The sequence below is a fragment of the Glycine soja genome, chromosome 11, assembly GCF_004193775.1.
Source record: "Glycine soja cultivar W05 chromosome 11, ASM419377v2, whole genome shotgun sequence".
In the NCBI taxonomy this organism is placed as follows: domain Eukaryota; kingdom Viridiplantae; phylum Streptophyta; class Magnoliopsida; order Fabales; family Fabaceae; genus Glycine; species Glycine soja.
The window spans coordinates 2,336,605-2,358,574 of record NC_041012.1 but is presented as its reverse complement, the minus strand read 5'-3'; the positions used below and the strand labels follow the sequence as shown (position 1 = coordinate 2,358,574).

The window sequence follows — 21,970 nt, the reverse complement described above, 5'->3', positions numbered from 1 at the left end:
AGATCTTGCAATCTATTTGGTCACAGTCATGATGCAGCTCGAACAAACGGAAACTACTTGATCTCACTTTCATTTGGCCAACCTCGTTTTGTTTTGTCTTAGGCAGTTCGGTGATCGCATCTTTTTTTATGCAAAGAGAAAATCACCAAAACTGACAAGCCTAATATCCAACATCTATCACCCATATCCCATCTTTCGCGGAAAAGCCTTGTCCAACAAATCCCAGCCTTAAGAAGCAAGTAATTAATGCATTCATGCAATTGCAGTTTTGGGAAACATATATACTAGTTTCTTCAACATAAATATGTGCAATGTCGTTACTCGTTAACCTCTGTAGCTTAATTATTTTGATGACAATCTTAATTCACTAGCCAATAGCTAATAGTTGGGTTAAAATATAATAAGACCCTATGTGGTAGGGATGGCGGATGAGTGATTAAAAATGATCGCAGAAAAGGGGTAAGGGGACAAATGTGGACCCTTGATATCTTAATTTTCGTTTTCAAGGTTCATCTCCCAAACACATGCATGTTCTCTTAAAGAACGTTCTCCATCCCATACAAAACCTGCATTTAATGCACCTGCTATTCTACCATTACATATTCGTGAAAACCTGACCCTCATACAAGCCTCACTCTTTCTCTGTCTGTAACTTGGAAGTTGGAACCACCAAACTCAACTCATCTCAGCATGAATTCTCTTTCTCTTTCTCTTGCTATGCTTCTTCTCCTCCTCTGTGTTTCTGTGCATGCATGCTCCGCCCGTTCTCTTTATCCTAGTCTTACTAAAAAAGACACCCCACATAAGGTTGGCTTCCAAATACCAACAATTCGATCCACTTTTGATCACTTCCGCATTACACTTCTTTAGTTATCCTCCGTACGGGACAAAAGTACTATATTAATTGGGAATGAAGAATTTCAAATTATTATTTATGGAGACTAAGATTTGTGATTATCTACAGGAATTAGACAAGCTCAAATTATTGGAGGCATTAACTGCATCCAGTACTGTGAAGAATTACAAACTAGAGGAGAATCAACCGCAGCAACAGAAAGTCGCAAATAATGAAATAAACACTTATGAGAGTTGTAGCGGTGCATCATCTACTTTGAAGGAAACGATAGTAGAGGCAGCTTCAGGTGCTTAATTCTCTTGAAATCTTTTCTCCCTTTTTTAGTTAGCACGAGCAATCAAGATAGCTCAGGCAATAGAGAAATAAACTTCACGGATGGTTGAGAACTGTAAAGTTACTTGTCGATCTATTTCCATCACTTAAAGGAATTAGAAACATTATAATGAACTAGTACCTTATATGTGTGTTGGAAAAAAAATTTAACTCACGGGAGATGAATGCATATATTTTGTTCAATAATAATCTGTTTAAATATAAATTTTTGTAACTAAACCAAATTATAAAAGTAATAATTGACTTTCTAAACAATAACCACTAACATAATAATTATTATAACTGAAAGGAATCATAAAAAACAATAACTGAAAATAAAATAAACAATCCTAAACACTCTCTCAAAATATTAGGTTGTATTTGATAGATTAGGTTGTATTTGATAGGTAATTGTTGATATACATGTTCAACAATGTGAGGGTCATGTTGTATTATATATATATATATGGTGCATTAGGTTGTATGCCATTTTACACTCTCTCAAAATATTGTAGCTATATGTGATTTTTTGTTTTATGAATTTTTACAATCTTCCCACTACCACTCCAGCCTTATGCACCATAATATCTCCCTTTCTAGTAAACATAATACCAAGTGACGGTGGTGAGCATGCAACTGGGACATCTTTTCAAATGGATTCGCCATCCTTTCTTGCAACCCAGGTAATATACAAATTTCGATAATTTAGATTTGAATGATAGAATTATTTGCCCTTCTTATTGGGTTAAAGATCAGTTTATTGCTTCTTTAAAATGAATGATATATAAACAATTCCAATATAAATCTTTTTACGTAAATGTTAACTAGTAGTTATACAGTTCAAACAAGAACACATGCATCTGTACGTCAAGCATATATACAATTTCTTACGACTAGAGAAGGTATAACCCAAGTGAGAAGAGGTATTGTAACAAAGAGGATTTTTTAAAGTTTGCCCAGAAAATTTATAGTGAGAAGAGTTTTCTCAAGTTTGTTAAAAGAACTTGTAATATAATTTAAGATAATAAATAGTATTTGTTAAAATGTTTTCATGGCTGACTTTAGCTAGAAGTGTTGAGTATCGTTTATTTTTATACGTGTTGTTGTTTGTCTATCCCATATCTTTGCTCATCATTCTTGTGCGTGAAGAAGTTTGTTTCCCAACACAATTGTAAGTTGCATATAGCATATGCATGGAGTGATATAATTAATATGGTGTCATTTGATTTTGAAAGATAGAAAGTGATGAGACATATGGTTGTAGGATGAGAGGAGGCATGCCCGGTCAATGCTGGGACCTGCTGAGCACAACGATGAAGAAACAGTGGTTACAAAGACCAGTGACACCGAAGAGGACATAGTCGAGATGGATTATGCTCAACCCCATCGGAAACCACCCATTCACAATGAAAAGCCTTAATTGACTCCATGCATATATGCTTATTTAATTACAATCTTTATTTTCCAACAATGCTTGATGCCATGTAGTTTTTGCCTTTCGAAGGATGTCCGACAATGTTGAGTTATTTGCTTTCAAAACTACTATACATTATATAGTACAATTGCACGAAAGTATGATTATGATGTGTGCTGTTTTATATAAAAAACATCAACATGTATATACATTTTTCACGATGGTGTTTGGCATAAAACAAGTAATGGATATAAATATAATTAATAACAGTCAGATTCATTCATGTCCTTAATAAATAACCAATGAAATTCATTCATTATATATCTTTTCTTGTTATCAGTTTTTGTGTCATTTTCCTATTTACTTTAGTCAAAATTTGCAGGCTAAAGACACCAAGGCACATGCAATGCCTTAGTGAAATGTCAGAATACCCTGTTTTCCTTATCCATAAAAAAAATTGACTCACGTGAAAAGTGTGCAATGAATTTATGAGAAGTGGAATGCGAGACATGGATTAATATTGGAATGGAAGAGTTGCCAACTTTTAAGGCATGTATCAGTATAGTTGGTATTCCTTTTAAATGCTGGTAGTTAAAGTGTGTCCCCAATTTCGGTTTACTGTCCTAAAGTTAGTTAATTGCGCAAAAATTGTATTGTGGCTCTGTAAAGGCAATATATGAATTAATGAAGGAAGCAAAAAGACTAAAGTGTCTCATCCAAACTAGTATACTTCATTAAAAGAAAAGTTGATACCACATTTTAATCCAAAACCTTAACACTCAAATTTATGAGTCTTTTCTTCACATATATAATGGTCAATTTTTTCACTTTTATTTGATGTGAGACTTTATTTCACATTTGTACTTCAAGAATAATATAATCATACAAATTGATGCCTTCTAAACTCGAACATCCCCATCACCCCCGTTTCTGATATTCATCCGTATAGTCTATACAATACATTCCTCAGGATATGAATGAAATGAGTCTAAAACCAATATCGATATTATAAAGTTAAATTTTCAACAAATAACAACTATGAAGCCATGATCTTGGTTGTACCTCGTACATCTCTAGAAAACATAATAAGCATGTGTTACAAAAGCTCAATGTGCAAAATAAACTTTTCCAGTTGCAATAGGAGAAACTCATAATTCAAATCTTTTGAGTGAATTGGGAGAGACTAATCCCAATACACTAAAATTCATTTAAGTAACTAATTTCTCTCAACTCACCGGTCTCAATTTAAATTTTGTAAATGTAAAATGGGAACACATCCCGTCTCCATTTATCCAACGGTATTGTTGAGGCATGTAAATTCATTTACCACGGCCTAATTCTTCCAAAGAAAAAAGAAATCATATATTACTATAGCTTTTATTTGGTGAATATACATTGCTATAGCTGACAATGAACGTGTTTATAAATCTGATTGCTTGACCTGTTCTGATCCCTAGCTACAGATCAACCTTAGCTTTACCCTACAAAGGAAAAAAAGACTAGTTAGTATGACAATAGCTTCATTTAAAATTACCTAAATTCAGCCCATATATATTCAGTTAGTTTGGATAAACCTTTTAACAAAAAATTATAATAGAGAAAATGAATTAGTGAAAGAGGTAAAATAAATGAAACTTCTCGCATATATTAAGATTATACAGTGTATACTGTGTATTTCAACTTTTCCAGAATCTTGAGTTATTTTACAATTGAAAAACTAAAAACTCCTTTAAGTTAATTAGAAGCTAGTTCAATATGGACCATACTACCTACCAATCAATAAAGAAAGACAATGAAGACTTCTCTTCTAGATAAAGCATCAATCAAGCTAGCTATCTGACTGGAAAAGAGAATAAAATACGATTTGAATATTTGGCAACTAAAGAAGATATGATTAATTAATTAATTAATTAGACCTTAAGCTCTCAACCATTGTTCATATAATAAGAGAAAGTGATATGCTTAGACACGTCTCTAATTTGAGCCTTGTCCTGGGACGAAAACATAACTCGGATAACACATTCAAAGATCTTTCAAGTTTGAAGTATTTCACGCCTCCCAAACACTAGTGAAAAACATTAGATCAAGGTTGACAGATTATGGGAGTTAAGTCTATTAAGCAAGATAGAAGTATTATGGACAATAAAATTTTACATATGGGTATTTAACATAGTAAGTCAAATGCTTAAATTCTTAGTTAAATTGAAATAATAAATCATGTGTCAGTTGATTTATATGATTGATGATATAGATGTAACTTATATATTTATTATGTAATTTTATTTATTGTAAATTAATTTTAAGACAAAATCTAATATGGATGAACCATCTCTATGTATGACATATTCTAGCTCTCCAATCACTCTATAAGGCCTAAATTAGAGACGTGGACCAAGCAAACAAATGGAAGAATGATTAGACACCTTGCCGTTTCTTGGACCAAAATTTCCATGAGATCCTACCTCCTACACAGGAGACACTACAAAAGAAAAATGGACCCTGTGCCAAACAGCAGAACAGTGGCTCTAGCCTAATGAAGACGCTAGACAACTAAAACAAGTTGACTCATGTGCTTGTCCAACATCAAACAAGAAAATATATATCAGCACAAATATCTGTTAATGTCACATGTAAAACACAAACACCACATTATTACCATGGCATTGTGTTAGTATGATTTAATAAAAAATTGTAAGTACGGAGAAATTGATGGGAAAGGATTTTGTGAAAAGTCTTAAGATTTTATAGATTAAAAACGGAAAAGATGACGTGAGTTGTTATGAAAATTATAGTTTTAAAATTGGATCTATATTGAGTTCAAGTTAATTTGAAGAGCTCTCGGTTTATACCAAAGAATATTCTTTGTTGAATGAGCATAAACTTTAGGTTAAATTATTTACATGTTTCTTTATCTTTATTTTAGGTTACAATTTAATCTCTTTTTTTTTAAATTACTACATTCTCGTAAATTCTTATGTTTACTTTTACACATTGAGGATGTATTTCATCTTTTGGGTTTATGACTAAACATAATCAGATACTGGGATATTAGTACTGACACATACGTTATACATATATAAAAACTAATATAAGAATCATTTTTCTGCAAAAAAATTGGCTAATGTGTATAAAAAGATATATTACAGTGTAGATAAGTGTTCAAGCTATTTTGTTCGATATCTTTAAATTAAGTTTGGTAAAATTAAAATTTTCATTGATCGTAATCTTCTATCTCACATTAGATTTGGTTGAAATAAAAATAATAGATAAGTGAAAAATGAAAAACATATTTAATTATATATTTTAAATATTCTTTTCATTTCATGGGATTCTATAAATGCCTTCATGCTTCAACCTTGTTGTTCGCCTTTATGAAAAACGGCAACATTTCCATAAATACTAAACGCGATTGCTCACGGCTACAGCGTTTTCCTTTTGGGGGGCTACAGTTTATCTGTACAACGACAGATATTTAATTACTTCGGCCAAAAATCTTGGGCCAACCAGGCAGGTCCACCAAAATAAGTCAATGGACATTGTCACTCTAGTTTTTCCTAAGTTCACCTTAAACTTTTTTTAAAAAATCACAAAAATATTACTGATAGATGTTGTGTATCTTGAATTTTTTATTTATTGAAATACACAAAAGAAACAAAATCTTGTCTATATGTTCAACGAAACATATTTCCGTACAAATCTTGTCCACATATTCAATGGAAATAATTTTACATACTTTAAAAAATTTCTTTTAATAACAATCAAATTAATTAAGATATAAATGAATTTTTTTAATTAAAATTAAATTAACTATTATAAAAATACTCTTTATAATATTAATTGAATTAATTATGGTATATAGAAATTATATTTTTAATGGTAATTAAATCTATTACGATACAATTACCCTTTAAATTAAACTATTAATTTATTTTTCAGTTAAAAATAATTTGTATCATAATTCATTTGAATATTATTAAAATGTAACTTTTTAAATAAATTAAATAGTATATGGAGTTAATTGCATAAAGAAGACAAGTTTTCATTGTATATTTTGACTAACATAAATAAGTTTTTATTGTGTTTTCACAATATGGTGAATTCACACACACCTAGCACATTGGAAATTAAACAAGTGCTTGGTGTATGTTGACCACAACAAAAAATGTGTTTATGTGAAAGGTATTATCTTTAAAAGAAAATTGTTTTTTTTTTTAAGTTAGGGGGTAAACTTAAGATAAATGGAGTGAGAATACCAATACTCTGAGTCAATCTAAATGAAATAAATCAACCTGCACATAAAAGATTGGGTTTAGCCTTGGAAAGAAGTGAGTTATTATTCACACGGCTAGTTTTGTTATTCACACTCCAAACCACTTATTATAAGATTATCACCAATAAAGGGATAATAACAAAGTAGGATCTTAAAGTCAGATAAATTGAGTTTATCCTAATACCGATAAATATTTTAAAATAAAATTAAAATAAATATTTATAAATGAGTTAATTTTTATATATAGTGTTAATATAAAATATTCTTACACCGATATATTAGGATTTGACTTAATTTTTTGTTGTGTTATACAATTCATTAATATATATAGTGTGATAATAAGGTATAATAGATTTTGTTTTTCTTTGATCAAAGACCACGAGTGTCTTTCACCTCACTATGTTAAAGACTAATCTTGTTTAACTACTGCTAATTTAAAAAAATTATGCACATGATAAGAGTTAATTGAATATGAATTCTCTTATTAAATTCATTATCCCCTCACATGACAACACAATGAGATTTTATATTATTGGATCAACTCTATGGGTTAACAAGGTATATTAGATATTTGTGAATATGAATTAAACTCTTTATTGTTATATATTAAATTAGTTATATAATTTTTATACACTCGTTTTATTTGAATTAACGAAAAACTAGTATTAATTAGTATACACACATTGGGTACTTCTTAAAACGATACGAGTTCAGTCAGAGTTTTACCTGCCATGGTTTGGAGACAAAGCAACGAACAAATATAACAAATTAAAGAAAGTTAATGATTTATAATTTAATTAAATAAAGGAGAATACACATCAAGAGTTCCACCATTTCATCGCAACTTTTTTTTGAAAAAAATGTTGCCCGTGTTTTATTTGGTTTTGGTGTTGTCCTATCACGTCTTATTCCATTTTGATAAGTAAAATCTGCGTATATATATGTTAACTGTTAAAAAAATGGTATGGCCACAGGCACGTGCACGCTAAAATTGGAAAATAACATAGGAAAAGCATATCAAAAGAAGCTCATCTCAGCGCACACACAGTTCCTGTAAGGCGGAGGGAACTATTGATGGAAAAAACAAGAGAAATATTAGACTGAGTGGTTCAAGGTAAGCATCGTACGTAAATCTTCTGGCACATAACATTCTTCTCCTATTCATATCGTTGAAAGTTTCAATAAATTACTAAAGTCTTTTCATTGCTCCAGTGATACGATGACTTTTTAATATGCAATTATTCATTGAGTTGAATTGAGTCAAAATTGTAAACAATGTATTTACTGTATTCAATATTATTATTTAATTTTGTACTTATCATTAAGTTATAATTATGATGTTATCACACAACAAAATTGGTACAATTTAGGGTGGCTACAAATTTTAGCCGTCGTGTTCTCCCTTGGACACCAGTTCATGAAGTATAAGAGCACGTTATTGAATGCCCACGCAAAATGACACCAGCCGACACGTTTGTTTTTTGTTTCCTCTTGTCGAATCCAGAAACCAGAGAAACTTCTTAATCCTTAACATATTTCCTTGGTGAATCCAGAACTGTAGAAACTTCAAAGGCCGTACGAGGCATTCTCCATTTCTCCTCCCCAATCAACATAAGGTGCATGCAATGGAACCACACAAAGTTTTGGAATTGGATCCCGACCACCCACATCTCATTTACGAATTAATAAAGCACGGGATTGACTATTGAAAAGCATTACCTTGTAACTTGTTTCCCCAAAACCATTTACGTTAGTCGCAACTCGCAAGTTTTACGTTCTCATGGCCTTTTCAACTTAGTATAAATATGCTAACTTGTTAGCTCTTATAATAACCACAACAAATAATCCTATCTTATAAGTTAATTATAATCAATCTTGATATCTATTTTTGTTAGAAGCAATCAAAACGTACAATGGCAATGCACAAGAGGAGTTCAGGTTCAGCATTGGGCCCAGGAGGCTTGGACCTAACTCAAGCCTTGTTCAAGTCCATCATGAACGCTGCACCTTCTTCTCCCACCAAGGACCACAACAAAATCTCCGTTGTTGGGGCAGGCAACGTGGGAATGGCCATAGCCCAAACCATCTCACTCAGGATCTCACCGACGACGATGAGATTCCTGACAAACACCACGGTGAGATGCTGGACCTCCAGCACGCCGCGGCCTTCCTCCCCGGCCATCTCCACACTCTTTGAGAAAATCATACCTCCTTTGGTCCGTTACTCCCCAGACACCATTCTTCTCATCGTTTCAAATCCCGTGGACGTGCTCACTTACGTGGCATGGAAGCTTTCGGGGTTCCCTTCAAACCACGTCATTGGCTATGGCACTAACTTGGACTCTTCCCGTTTTCGTTTCCTCATTGCTGATCATCTTGATGTCAACGCTCAAGATGTCCAGGTCGTTAATTATTTTTAGAGCATCTAAATTACCTTTATTATTCTTACGTTATAATTTTGTTTTCTTATATATGTATGTTGTGAATTTTGTAATTGCAGGCTTTTATAGTGGGGGAACATGGTGACAGCTCAGTGGTCTAGTATTAGTGTTGGGGGTGTTCCGGTGCTGAGTTTTTTTGGAGAAGCAACAAATTGCGTATGAGAAGGAAATGTTGGAGAACATGCACAATGGCTAACTTGGCACGAACCCCCACCCTGTCTCGGTTCTTGCAAAGGGTTTTTATGGCATTGATGGTGGGGAAGTGTTCCTTAGCTTGCCTGCACAACTCGGAAGAGGAGGGGTTTTGGGTATAACCAATGTGCACTTGACTGAAGAAGAGACACAGAGGCTTAGGGACTCAGCTAAGACAATCCTCCGAGTGCAGAATCAGTTGGTTATTTGATTTTTTTTTTTTCAGCCACCCTCTGATAATATTAATGTTATGGTTCTTTATTATCCTTTTTCTTTTTTTTTTTTCCCAAGATATTGTTGGTCATCTATGTGTGCACGTACTGACAAGTTTCTTTTTTATTCTTGTTATAATAAAGAGAGATGCATTTGCTTTTTTTTTTTTTTTTTTACAGAAGAGAGATGCATTTGCTATTTAATTACTATAAAATTACAGTCAAGCAAGTTGCTATTTTTCTATAATTTAAATTGAATTAACCAAAATTTATTGATTTGTAGTATAATAGTCCAATTATGAATTTATTTTTAAATCTAAATAAAATAGTTAAATATATTTTTTAAACATTATTTTGAATAGAAAAAGATGAAACTACTTAGCAAAATAGGAAAAAAGATGATTTAAGTAATTTGATTTTTAAAAAAAAGATGAACCTACTTAGCAAAATAGGGAAGTGGATATAGCAATAGTGTTAGAGATTGCATCTTATCTATCTAGATGGGCCAAAGCCCAATTATTGACCGGAAACACATTTCGGTAATTTCCAACTCTTTTTTTTCTTTTCCATAACAGGCCTATCCTACGTTGAAGTAACAAGGTGAGCCGAACGAACCACAGCTTAGCAGGAACAGTCCAGCTATTGTAGACACAAAGAAAAAGAAACAAAAGGCATACCCAGTTTCAACCCATCCTAAGATGTATAGTATATACTACTTATTAATTGGTTAAAATAAAAGAAGTTTAAATCAACTCTTGTTTATATTATGTTTATTGTGTGGCCGGATCATTAAGGTATGAATCTGGACTAGTTTAAACACGAACAATCCTTGCGGTAATAGGCCCAACAGGTTCAAATTCGAGCCATTAAGGTATGGATCATACTTCCTTAATTATTAGACCAACCTTAATTAATTATTACTTACATTTATAATAGCTGCAAGAGACGGTACTCATATTTGGAGCTGAGGGTGAGTGTGGACAATTGCTCCCATTGAATTTTATAATTTCATATATATAGTCTTAAAAAAAAAAATTTTATCCCCTGATGTATCTGATCCCTATTACTTAAAAAAACATTAAACATATATCTTGGCAAAAGATAATTGTGTGATATGTGAATTAGTTGATTAACTTTATTAAAATTTATAATATTTTAATATTCATGTTTTTATCTTCGTATATATATATATATATATATATATATGATAATTATTATTAGATTTTTTTAAAATAATTTACGTTGGGTCTTAGGTTTGCCACTATGTTCCAGTATGCCTCTCTTTTATCGCTCCCACATGCCATTGTCAGTCCTACTCTTTCAGAAGTAGTTGGATATAAAGCCTTACTGGTGTTAAGGGAAACATCAACATATTAACAGATGAGGTGACTTTTTAGTGATGATTATTAGAACGTGGGTTATCTACTTCTCAACGTTAAATAGACTCTAATATCATATTATAATATGAATTATGGACTTCATTTTAACTTTACGAAACGGCTTATAAATTAAAAAATTTCCCTACATGCATATATATTTTATCTATAATTAATCAGCCACATGTTTCCAGGTATCATCAATCTGTATATTCTGGGAAATTTTCCAGTTCCCCTCATGCCACGCCACCTTTATCTGCATCTCCATGTCTGTCTTTACATTGTTCTCAAATCCCAATTAAGCCAAATTTAAAACTACTTTTTCATACATAGATGGATGTGACAATAATTAAAGGTCAAATTATTTTACTTTTTTTATATATTTGTTTTCCTTTATTTGTAGAATGCCGCCTATGTTTATCCGTTTTCAATATTTCGTAATAATGTATAAAGTATTTGATACATTTTCAACGCTTAACTAGCTAACTATATGTCTATATCCAAAACCACGATAAGCACGTCTTCAAAAGCACAGCACATTAACAAGTGAGCGACATGATGAACTTGTAAGCCAGACACACATTTAGCATGCGCATTACAAAATACCACCACCTTATCTGACCCCAGATACTAGTATAAACTATATAACACAATAATAATCAATTATTACTAATAAATTAATTAATATCAAATCGTATACTTTGCTACTTGAAGTCAACTTTTCGATTATCGATACTTACTATTATTTGGTTATATATCGATTTCTTTAATTTATGGGTTTTTTTTTATAAAAAAAATAATGAACGAACAGGTGAGAGATTCAAATGCGCATATACATTTCTTCTTCATGTCGCAAGTATTAATTTTTTGTGAGCGTGGAAATTTTATGTGGAGATGGACTTTAATTAAGTACGTGAACGTAAAATATTCGATTCTTCCAATCGTTACAAAGAAAATGTTTTCTACAGAGACCAATCCCGTTTGTACAGAATCTTCACACAAGTTCACATAGCCTAATGTGCCAAGCGTCAAAGAAAGAAGATAAAGTATGTTTACGTAGTACGTAGTAAGTGCCTCTCCATGTACAACTGAAACTGGCGACTGTGAATTTTGTTTATAGTGTGGGTAACTGAGTAACGCAACTTATATAATACTACATAGTATTTTTTGTAAGACTTGTTACATAGTTTCAGACTCTCAATAAGTTTAGAAAGAGGAGGCCAGACTATAATGAGATAACAAACCTATATGTATCTTTTTAACTGAACCTGTAATTTCATGGTGGATGCTTTACAACAAAATAATTAAGTGATAATATGCAGTGCAAAAATAAAAACAACAAAATAATAGTGATAAAGAGAAATAACTAATACACTGTATACTCTATATATAGAATCATTTGAATGACTAAATCATACCAAAAATATTTGCGAGTAAGGTACACTGACAATATTTTTCATATTATATTAATCTTGTTGTGTTTTTTATTGTCGGCAGATTAATCTCGTTGTTATTGTAACTAATTATCAAAAATCAAACTCTCAACAAAAATATTAAGAGTCTATATTTATAACAGAATACATCATGATATATATATGTAGACTATCACTTATATTACAGTTTTCAATAACTTATTTGATCAGCTATTGTTTCATCACTTTTAGTACAAAAAGTCGTACGAAATAATATATATTTTCACCCTTAATTAGAAAAACATAAATTTAATATAAGAATTATATTTTGTGCTTATAGACATATATTATGAAGTTAAGTTAAAAAATTGTATTTAAAACACATTTATCATAATAAAATGATGAAAAATATTTAAATTTGTTATTTAAATAATTTAATATTTTAACATTATATATGTACTTATACACAGTCGACTATTCCTTACCAAGAAAAATTGATAAGAGGATGACAACGTTTAACTTTTTAAATTCATTTCTCATGTCATATAATGCCTACCAACTTAAAGTCATCCGACTCGTAGCCGTGGCTGAGTTTTCTCTCTCTTCCATTATATGGTTTTTTTTTTTAATTTTTCATTTTGTTTAACTTTTTAAATTCATTTTGTTTATTAAAGTGATATTATTGATCCACGTGTTATGTTGTCCAGGTAATGGATCTTTTGAACAACGCGAAAAGCCGATTTATGAACTTCCTAAAAGAGCCATCTATTGACTGAATCTGATTATTAATTAAAAATTACTAGTAAAATACTATTAATTCATTGCACCGAATGATAATATTTTGAGAGAGAAGAGATGTTTCAACGTCTTTGTGAAAGGGAACAAATCTGACGTATTAATCTAATTTTTTCCCCCATATGTATTAATGGTATTAGATTATTAGTAAATAAACATATGTATTAAGTGATATATATATATATATATATATATATATATATATATATATGCTCAATTGAGAATTTGACTTCAGTCATTAACTAAATTATAAAAATGAAATTAATTAAACTCAAGATGGATTGTGTCACTGGCCGTCCAATGAAGTGCTTTCGTCATTCTTCTTGTTCGCCAAGACTCGACTACATTAAAGGTTTTTATTTTCTTTTATTTCATTTCTATAATATATAGAATACTATTAAATTAGCAGCTATCGAAATCAACCACATATCTATGGTCGTTGATGATAAAATTGTTGTTAAAATAGACCCCCGTGTCCATATCTCAAATGTTTATCACTATTTTATCGTATAAAACTAAATAAATTAATTAGAGCAGCAAGAGGAAAAAAAAGTCTTTGCTGAAGTATATATTTTTCGTAAAATAAAAGAGTCGATTGATTATAACACTAAAAAATAGTTAAAGTAGAAAAGAAAAGTAATTTACATAAGAAAAGAGCACAATCAACAATGACACATAATTAATAAGAGAATTTTCTTATCAGGGAGTGTTTACTATTGATTTCTTTTATTTATTTTAAATAAATAAAATGTTTTAATAGAACTAGTGTCAGGGTGGATGCGGTGTAGCGGATTCAGATTCATAGTATATTTAATTATTATAAAACTTAAATCATTTTATATATTATTTTTATTTTTCATATGCTGATATTTACATTTAATTAAAAATAAATAAAACGAACAAAAAGAGAAAGGAGAATACAACATGTGAGATTTGGATTATTTTCAACGCATCTCCTCAAATGGTAAGTGTTTGTCAGTATAATGTGAAAGGCTTAACTCAATCCTAAAAAAATTAGTTCAAGGAGTGAAGGTTGTCCCTCACTTATATATTCTAATGTAGGATTATTTTTAATCGATGTGAAACTTAAATATTTCCCGACAGATAGAAAAGATAAAGAAGGGTTTTATTCAACTACTCAATATGTGTACAAGATACATATATATTACAAGAGAATAACAGAATCTTAAATTAGCTATTAAATTATGTCTAACTTAAATTATGTTTAAATTTAAATGACAACAAACTTAAAGATAAGGTTAAATTATAATGTCAATAGGATACAGCTAGAGTTTACATAAAAAAAAAAAATGAGTGTAGACATGGAAACTAAAGACCTCAGGCCATATAACGCTAAAAAAATATGATGCAGAAAACCATGAAAATCAGATACTGCCTTATAATATGGATAGAGCACGCTATAAGTTTCTAATGCTCGTTGATATTTTGTGTAGGTGTCTTGGCGATTCAGTTTTTCATTTGTTGACAAAAAATCAAAATGTCTTTTGAATTAAATGCAAAAATAATATGTGATATCAAATTTAAACTAAACTAAATTAATGTGACATGCACGAGGTTGTATGAAAACTGGATTGAGAATATATTCTTCACAAAAATATTTTGACGCCTTTCAGAAAAACAATTAAACTTACTGTTAAACTTAAATAAGTAATTGTGCAATGATTAAAGCAAAACTGAAGAACAAATGAAAGTAAAACTGTCCACAGGCTTCTCATCCTACACCAAAATTCAAATTAAAAAGTGCAGCTAGCATTTTTCTATCTTAAATTCAATACTTGTTCGACCTTGTATTTGTTAGCTAGGTATAAATTCATCCAGAGTCTTAAAAAGGAAGTTAGCACCATTCCTTTTTCACCCACAAATGAGTCCCAAATTAACGTCAATCAAATAGACCTTAGTTTAGTTTTTATTCCTCACTCAAAATCAGAAAGAAAACAAGGAAGTTAGCATCATTCCTTTTTTACCCACAAATGAATCCCAAATTAATTCCTGTCAAATGGGCCTTGGTTTAATTTCTATTCCTCACTCAGAATCAGAAAACAAGGAAGTTAGCATCATTCCCTTTTCACTCACCAATGACTCCCAAATTAATGTCAATCAGATAGACCTTGGTTTAGTTTCTATTCCTCACTCAAAATCAGCATCATTTCTTTTTCATCACCCACAAATGAGTCCTAAATAAATTCCAATCAAATAGACCTTGGTTTAGTTTCCATTCCTCACTGCAAATCAGAAAATTACAAACAGATCGAGTGGCAGCAATAACATTGCATGTGATAGGTAGAACTAAAGCAAGTCACTCTAAATTCTGCAAACATTTTGAACATTATGCAAAGAAGTTTCTCTATATTGAAGTACTGATCATGCAAGTCTCGAGGAGCACATGCACAACATTTACACGCTCATCAGAATCATCATAATTTTTATGAAAACAACACAAGCTTGTATGGTTAAGCAAAAAGCCGCACAGAGAGTAAAGTAAGCGGTTACAATGTATCCATACTATTCATTTTATTATTTTTAAAAGTATAGAATTTCAATGACCCTTAGAACTGGAAAATAAGGAGGCTTTTTTCTTCTAAACAACTATGATATTTTGAGACTCACTCTTTTTAAATACCTATTGAATATTTATCATTTTTTTTTTATTTCTCTTCTTATCACATCATATCACTTATAATATTTATAATTTTTTTTTTCTTTTTTATCACTCTTTCACTAGGTACCTACTAACATATTGGGTTTCAAAGTATTATTTTCTTAAATTAATGATACATTAGAAGCATCTCTTGTGGTACAAAATTATGTAAAATAGAGAAATATTTCTTGGATACCCATATACTATTCTATACCTAGAAAAAGAAAAAAAAATGATAGATATAATAACCATTTGATATGACGAAAAGATAGAAATAAAGATAAAATAAAAATGTTAATGAAATGTCTAAAATATTGAAGTGTCTAAATATCACTATTTTTGTGTTAAAATTTGATATATATCACCATTTTTAACATAAAAATGGGGCAGTTTGTTTAAAATTAAAAAATAATTTTTGTTTTATTAAAAAATAGATAGAATTTATTTTTTAATAAAATAAAATAAAAATATTTTTAAACAAAAATAAAAATAAAAAAACGAAAAAATTACTTATTTTATTAAAAAATATTTTAAAATAAATAATTTTAAACAAATGAACCAATATGACAATATCCCGTGCAAAACTTCATGCAGATTATCCATGTATTTATAATATGATAATGCGTAATTAGTTTATCATTAGTTAATTTAGTTTATTTGTTAACTGCTAACTTGCGTAATCTAGAGACAATTGTCTTGTAGTGGTCCGGTTGGCCGAAAAAAGGTGTCTTGCCGAATTTGCATGGACCAATTATGTATAATTGTTGGCCATTATATATGGACTACCAAATATTGCAGATTTATTGACGTAATTAATGATGAATTAAGAATCGGTGCTTTTGTAGTTTTCCTCAACTTATAAAACACTTAACTTTTCAATGAGACTCTTGTTTCATTTTCTGATGGAGAAAAGGAAATTCTATACGATTTCATATACTATGAACCATAACCAAAACCAACTTTTTATAAATTGATCTATTAGAGTTTCTATAAACTTTATAATAAATATTACTCATTAAAAAATCCCTAAAATTGATCACTTTAAAATTTAGCCAGCCAAAATAAATAATCAATATAATTATTATTAAATATGATACTCACGATTATGGTTTTAAATTGCGGTCTACAGTCATAATTGGAACCGTAGCGTCAAAATATTTTGACAAGATTTTTTTATTCAACACAATATGATCATAGTAAGTTTCACCATTCTCAGGAAACGGAATAAATTGAAGTACTAAGAAACACTGCCCTCAAATAAGTACTCATAAAATAAAACTAAAATAATTATTTTGAAAATTTACTCTCAACCATCAAAGGGAATGAATGATGAAGAAATTTTGGCAACTTCATGAGCATGAAATTATTGTTATATTGTTATTTTGTCCTATGTCATGATTGAGATGCAATATTTTTCATATAATTTAAATGAAAGGGTGGCTAGGCATAGGGTCAGAATTTGATTTTATAATATACATTCACAAACCCTGGTCGTGTTATGGCCCTCATCTTAGCTGTATATAAAGGTCCCCTTGTTTGTATTGTAGCCTTCAACCCTTAATAATCCCACCCCACCCCTCACCCTGCACCAATGAGCAACCTCCCTACAACTCAAGGGAAAGCCATCCCTGATGCCTCCGACTACAAGGGCCGCCCCGCCGAGCGCTCTAAAACCGGTGGTTGGACCGCTTCCGCCATGATATTAGGTCTCACAACTCAACCATATATACCTTATGTTTTATACTCAAATTATTATTATTTTTTTATAAATCTTCTTGAAGTGACTTGGGAAACAACGTGTTGATAATTGGTTTTTGCTTTATATATATCAGGAGGAGAAGTGATGGAGAGGTTGACAACACTAGGCATCGCGGTGAATTTGGTAACATATTTGACTGGGACCATGCATTTGGGTAATGCTGCCTCTGCCAACGTTGTAACCAACTTCTTGGGAACCTCCTTCATGCTCTGTCTGCTCGGTGGCTTCCTCGCCGATACTTTCCTCGGAAGGTCCGAATCTAATTGTTGCTCCCACTTATTACAATTAATATTATCTACTTAATGGAAAAACCAAGACCAGCGAGCTAGATCTCTATTATTTTATTCTATTCAATTCATCTTACTGTGCCGTCACCAACGTTCAATCCAATGAACACCATCTACTCTATTATTTTATTCTTTTCAATTCAATCCAAAGAAAGAAATAGATTGAGCTAGATCTCGTGAGTGTTCATTGGGTTTTTCGTTTTCTTTTCTCCACAGATACCGCACCATCGCCATCTTCGCTGCCGTTCAAGCAACTGTAAGAACCATCGATCACAACTTTCTATAGCATTTCACTTTGATATAAAACTTCAGTTTTTTAAGTTTCTTAATTTGGTGATGTAATTGAATGTGATGCGTTTATATATATAGGGTGTGACAATCTTGACAATATCAACCATAATTCCGAGCCTTCACCCTCCAAAGTGCAACGGAGACACCGTGCCACCTTGCGTGAGAGCAAATGAGAAACAATTAACGGTGCTTTATTTGGCGCTTTATGTAACGGCGCTCGGCACCGGAGGTTTGAAATCGAGTGTGTCCGGGTTCGGTTCGGATCAGTTCGATGATTCGGACGACGACGAGAAGAAGCAGATGATAAAGTTCTTCAACTGGTTCTACTTCTTCGTGAGCATAGGGTCTCTGGCCGCAACCACGGTTCTTGTGTACGTACAAGACAACATAGGACGAGGTTGGGGTTATGGTATCTGCGCGGGTGCGATCGTGGTGGCACTTCTCGTGTTCTTGTCGGGTACGAGGAAGTACCGTTTCAAGAAACTTGTGGGAAGTCCATTAACTCAGTTTGCGGAAGTGTTCGTGGCTGCTCTGAGAAAGAGGAACATGGAATTGCCCTCTGATTCATCATTGCTCTTTAATGACTACGACCCCAAGAAGCAGACTCTTCCTCATAGCAAGCAGTTCCGGTAAAATTTTATCACCAATCACCATCTCTTATTTTTTTCGTTTATTCTTTCTTGTGATAGATATTCCTGGATGATTCACTTTATTATTAAATTCATTAGCTGGAGTTACCTCCTTGAGTAAGCTTTGACTTTAGAGTAATCATTCACCGATGATACATCATCAATCATTCTTTTAATTACTTTGTAGATTGATTGATGTTCAACTAAAGTTTAAGTAGCTCGACCTAAACTTTCTCTTTTGGTTTTAATAACAACTTTCAATGAAACTATTTATATAATATTCTATTGTTCTGTGTAAGGTCTTGGTTGTCATTCCTTGTTAGCAATAGTTTGCTAAAAGATATATTTTTTTTATTGAAGAAAGTTATTTTCATACCAAAGAAAGGTGTATATAACTTGAAGATGGGAAGAGAAAGGTAAGAGGGAAAGGGATAAAAAGTAATAAGCTGGTGATGTGATGAGTGTGAAGTGAGTTTGAAAATTTGGATATGAAAAAAACAGATTTGGTTTTTTATTTATGGGTGTATGCGACAAGAAAAACTTTTTTTATTCCCACCAGTAATAAAGGACAATTTATAATGTTAGTAATACTTTTTATTATTTACTTACCTTGAAGAGGTTCTAAGCATTGGCCAACTGCTTTAAATTGTTTTTTACCGGTTTTGGATGCACGTATTAGGGCTTTTTTTCCCAGATTAAGGATTATTTTCATTTTACTTAAGCTAGCTAATTTTTTTAAAAAAAATTGCGCATATATGCAATTAAGTGCGGTTCAAGGGTAGTTTAAAATATTTGAATGAACAACATTTAGGAAGGTAGTTCGATTTGGTAGAAGCTAGCGTGAATGTTGGGCCAAAGAATCGACTACGTGGGAATGTAGAGCCAGATATGTAGAGCTAGTTGGCCATGAAAGGGAAAACCAATAACTTGTCTTGGCTCATTTGCTCTGTGGTCTGGAAAGAAGTCCACTTCACAAGCTTGGAGCAGAAATAAATGTATGGTTTAGAATATTTTGGAATACTTGCTATGGAATATGTATAGTACTACTACTACATGAGATAAATTAATAGCCATGATTTTTATATGTCTGCCCTTTGTGATTTGCTAAATATCCTCTTCCAATTTGCTTCAACGTATGGAGACAAGGACGAGAAAACACCTTTCTTTTGTTTTCTAATAATTGTCCCTAAAAAATCGAGTCCCTCTTACAACTCATAGAGGAATCAGAATCCAATCAACCCACGTAAAAGGCTATCTCCAAGTGGACATTCACGCGTCATTTGTCCTTGCATCAAACACACTCTTCTACTATTTCTTTTCTCACCTCTGCCTCTTAAACTCTGCCACCTCTTACACAGACAAGACTATCTGTATGCTACACCTGCGCTCAACAATTAATGCTCCCTGTTCACGTTCATGTGAATGTGATCTCCACTAATACTACTACTAAAACTCACATTAGTTTTTATTCAAGACAGCTTCTTTGGTTGCTATATGAGTCTATGACTATGATCCCACAAGCTTTTTGCCAAATTAAAACAAAGTATATTTAATCAAATAATACGCTTACTACGGAAAATAAATTTAATGGTCATGCACAGGCACGACCAATTGGATTTAATTATATAAAATAAGTTACATTATTTGCATGAATGTTACTTAACTTGATTCTATTAACTTTGGTGTCGGCTCACATATGAAATACTAATGAATATTTTAATTTGATGATTGAATGGGCAGTTTCTTGGACAAAGCTGCAATCATGGATTCATCAGAATGCGGAGGTGGAATGAAGAGGAAATGGTATCTTTGCACCCTAACAGACGTGGAAGAAGTGAAAATGATTCTAAGAATGCTACCCATATGGGCCACCACCATCATGTTTTGGACAATCCACGCTCAAATGACCACATTCTCGGTGTCACAAGCGACAACCATGGACCGTCACATAGGAAAAACATTTCAAATGCCCGCGGCATCAATGACCGTTTTCTTAATTGGAACAATTCTCCTAACTGTCCCCTTCTACGACCGTTTCATTGTTCCCGTGGCAAAGAAAGTGCTCAAGAATCCACATGGTTTCACCCCTTTGCAACGCATTGGAGTCGGTTTAGTACTCTCAGTGGTTTCCATGGTGGTAGGAGCACTGATAGAAATAAAGAGACTAAGATATGCCCAATCACATGGTTTGGTAGATAAGCCAGAAGCAAAGATCCCTATGACCGTGTTTTGGTTGATACCACAGAACTTGTTTGTGGGGGCAGGGGAGGCATTTATGTACATGGGGCAGTTGGACTTTTTCCTTAGAGAGTGTCCCAAAGGGATGAAAACAATGAGCACGGGATTGTTCTTGAGCACACTCTCTTTGGGGTTTTTCTTTAGCACCTTGTTAGTGTCTATAGTGAACAAAATGACAGCACATGGTAGGCCATGGCTCGCAGATAATCTTAACCAAGGGAGGCTCTATGACTTTTACTGGCTCTTGGCTATATTGAGTGCTATAAATGTGGTCTTATACTTGGTTTGTGCTAAGTGGTACGTCTACAAGGAGAAGAGGCTTGCTGAAGAGTGCATTGAATTGGAAGAAGCAGATGCTGCTGCTTTCCATGGCCATTGAATCTTCTCCCGCCAACCTTTTCTCTTGTTTCTCTCTTTTTTCTTTTCTTTTTTTTAAAATTTTTTTCAAAATCCCCCCTGCTTGTATCAAAATGTTAAACAAGTATTTCCACACGAAAAAAAGAAATGCCTAGCATCTGGTTACCCATAATTATAAATAAGCTTGTAAGATGTAACCATTTTCTATGTGTTTATACTGTGAAAAAGAAAAAGAGGCAAATAAATTGAATTGTTTGCCCCATAATTGTGAGCTCTAATTTAGTTATGTTGCTTCATCAATCTGATGACTGATCCTTGTCTTAATTATACTCACATGTTTCTTTCAAACGTGACAGTAAGTCCCACAATCATTTGGACACATAACAACATGCAAAGTGATGGTGGGCGCAAACGAGCTTGTAGTTCACTAGTTATCATTCATCACTTCAGTCTTTGGACCCTGGCCCGCC

The 21,970-nt window shown here is 32.2% G+C and overlaps 2 protein-coding genes and 1 pseudogene across 2 annotated transcripts; all 3 read left to right on the top strand.

The window, feature by feature from the left end:
- The first annotated feature begins 610 nt into the window (after positions 1-610).
- Positions 611-2,707, top strand: LOC114373967. The gene is made up of 4 exons (XM_028331545.1): positions 611-807; positions 965-1,142; positions 1,769-1,851; positions 2,433-2,707. The coding sequence occupies exons 1-4, from the start codon at positions 691-693 to the stop codon at positions 2,586-2,588; spliced, it is 534 nt and encodes a 177-aa protein (XP_028187346.1). The 5' UTR covers positions 611-690; the 3' UTR covers positions 2,589-2,707.
- Positions 2,708-8,771: 6,064 nt separating this feature from the next.
- Positions 8,772-9,787, top strand: LOC114374900 (annotated as a pseudogene).
- A 7,688-nt stretch (positions 9,788-17,475) lies between these two features.
- LOC114376849 (protein NRT1/ PTR FAMILY 6.3-like) lies at positions 17,476-21,765 on the top strand. Its single transcript, XM_028335149.1, has 5 exons — positions 17,476-17,645; positions 17,772-17,949; positions 18,202-18,241; positions 18,355-18,905; positions 20,646-21,765. Exons 1-5 carry the CDS (start codon positions 17,531-17,533, stop codon positions 21,520-21,522), a joined length of 1,761 nt encoding a protein of 586 aa, XP_028190950.1. The 5' UTR covers positions 17,476-17,530; the 3' UTR covers positions 21,523-21,765.
- The last annotated feature ends 205 nt before the right edge of the window (positions 21,766-21,970 follow it).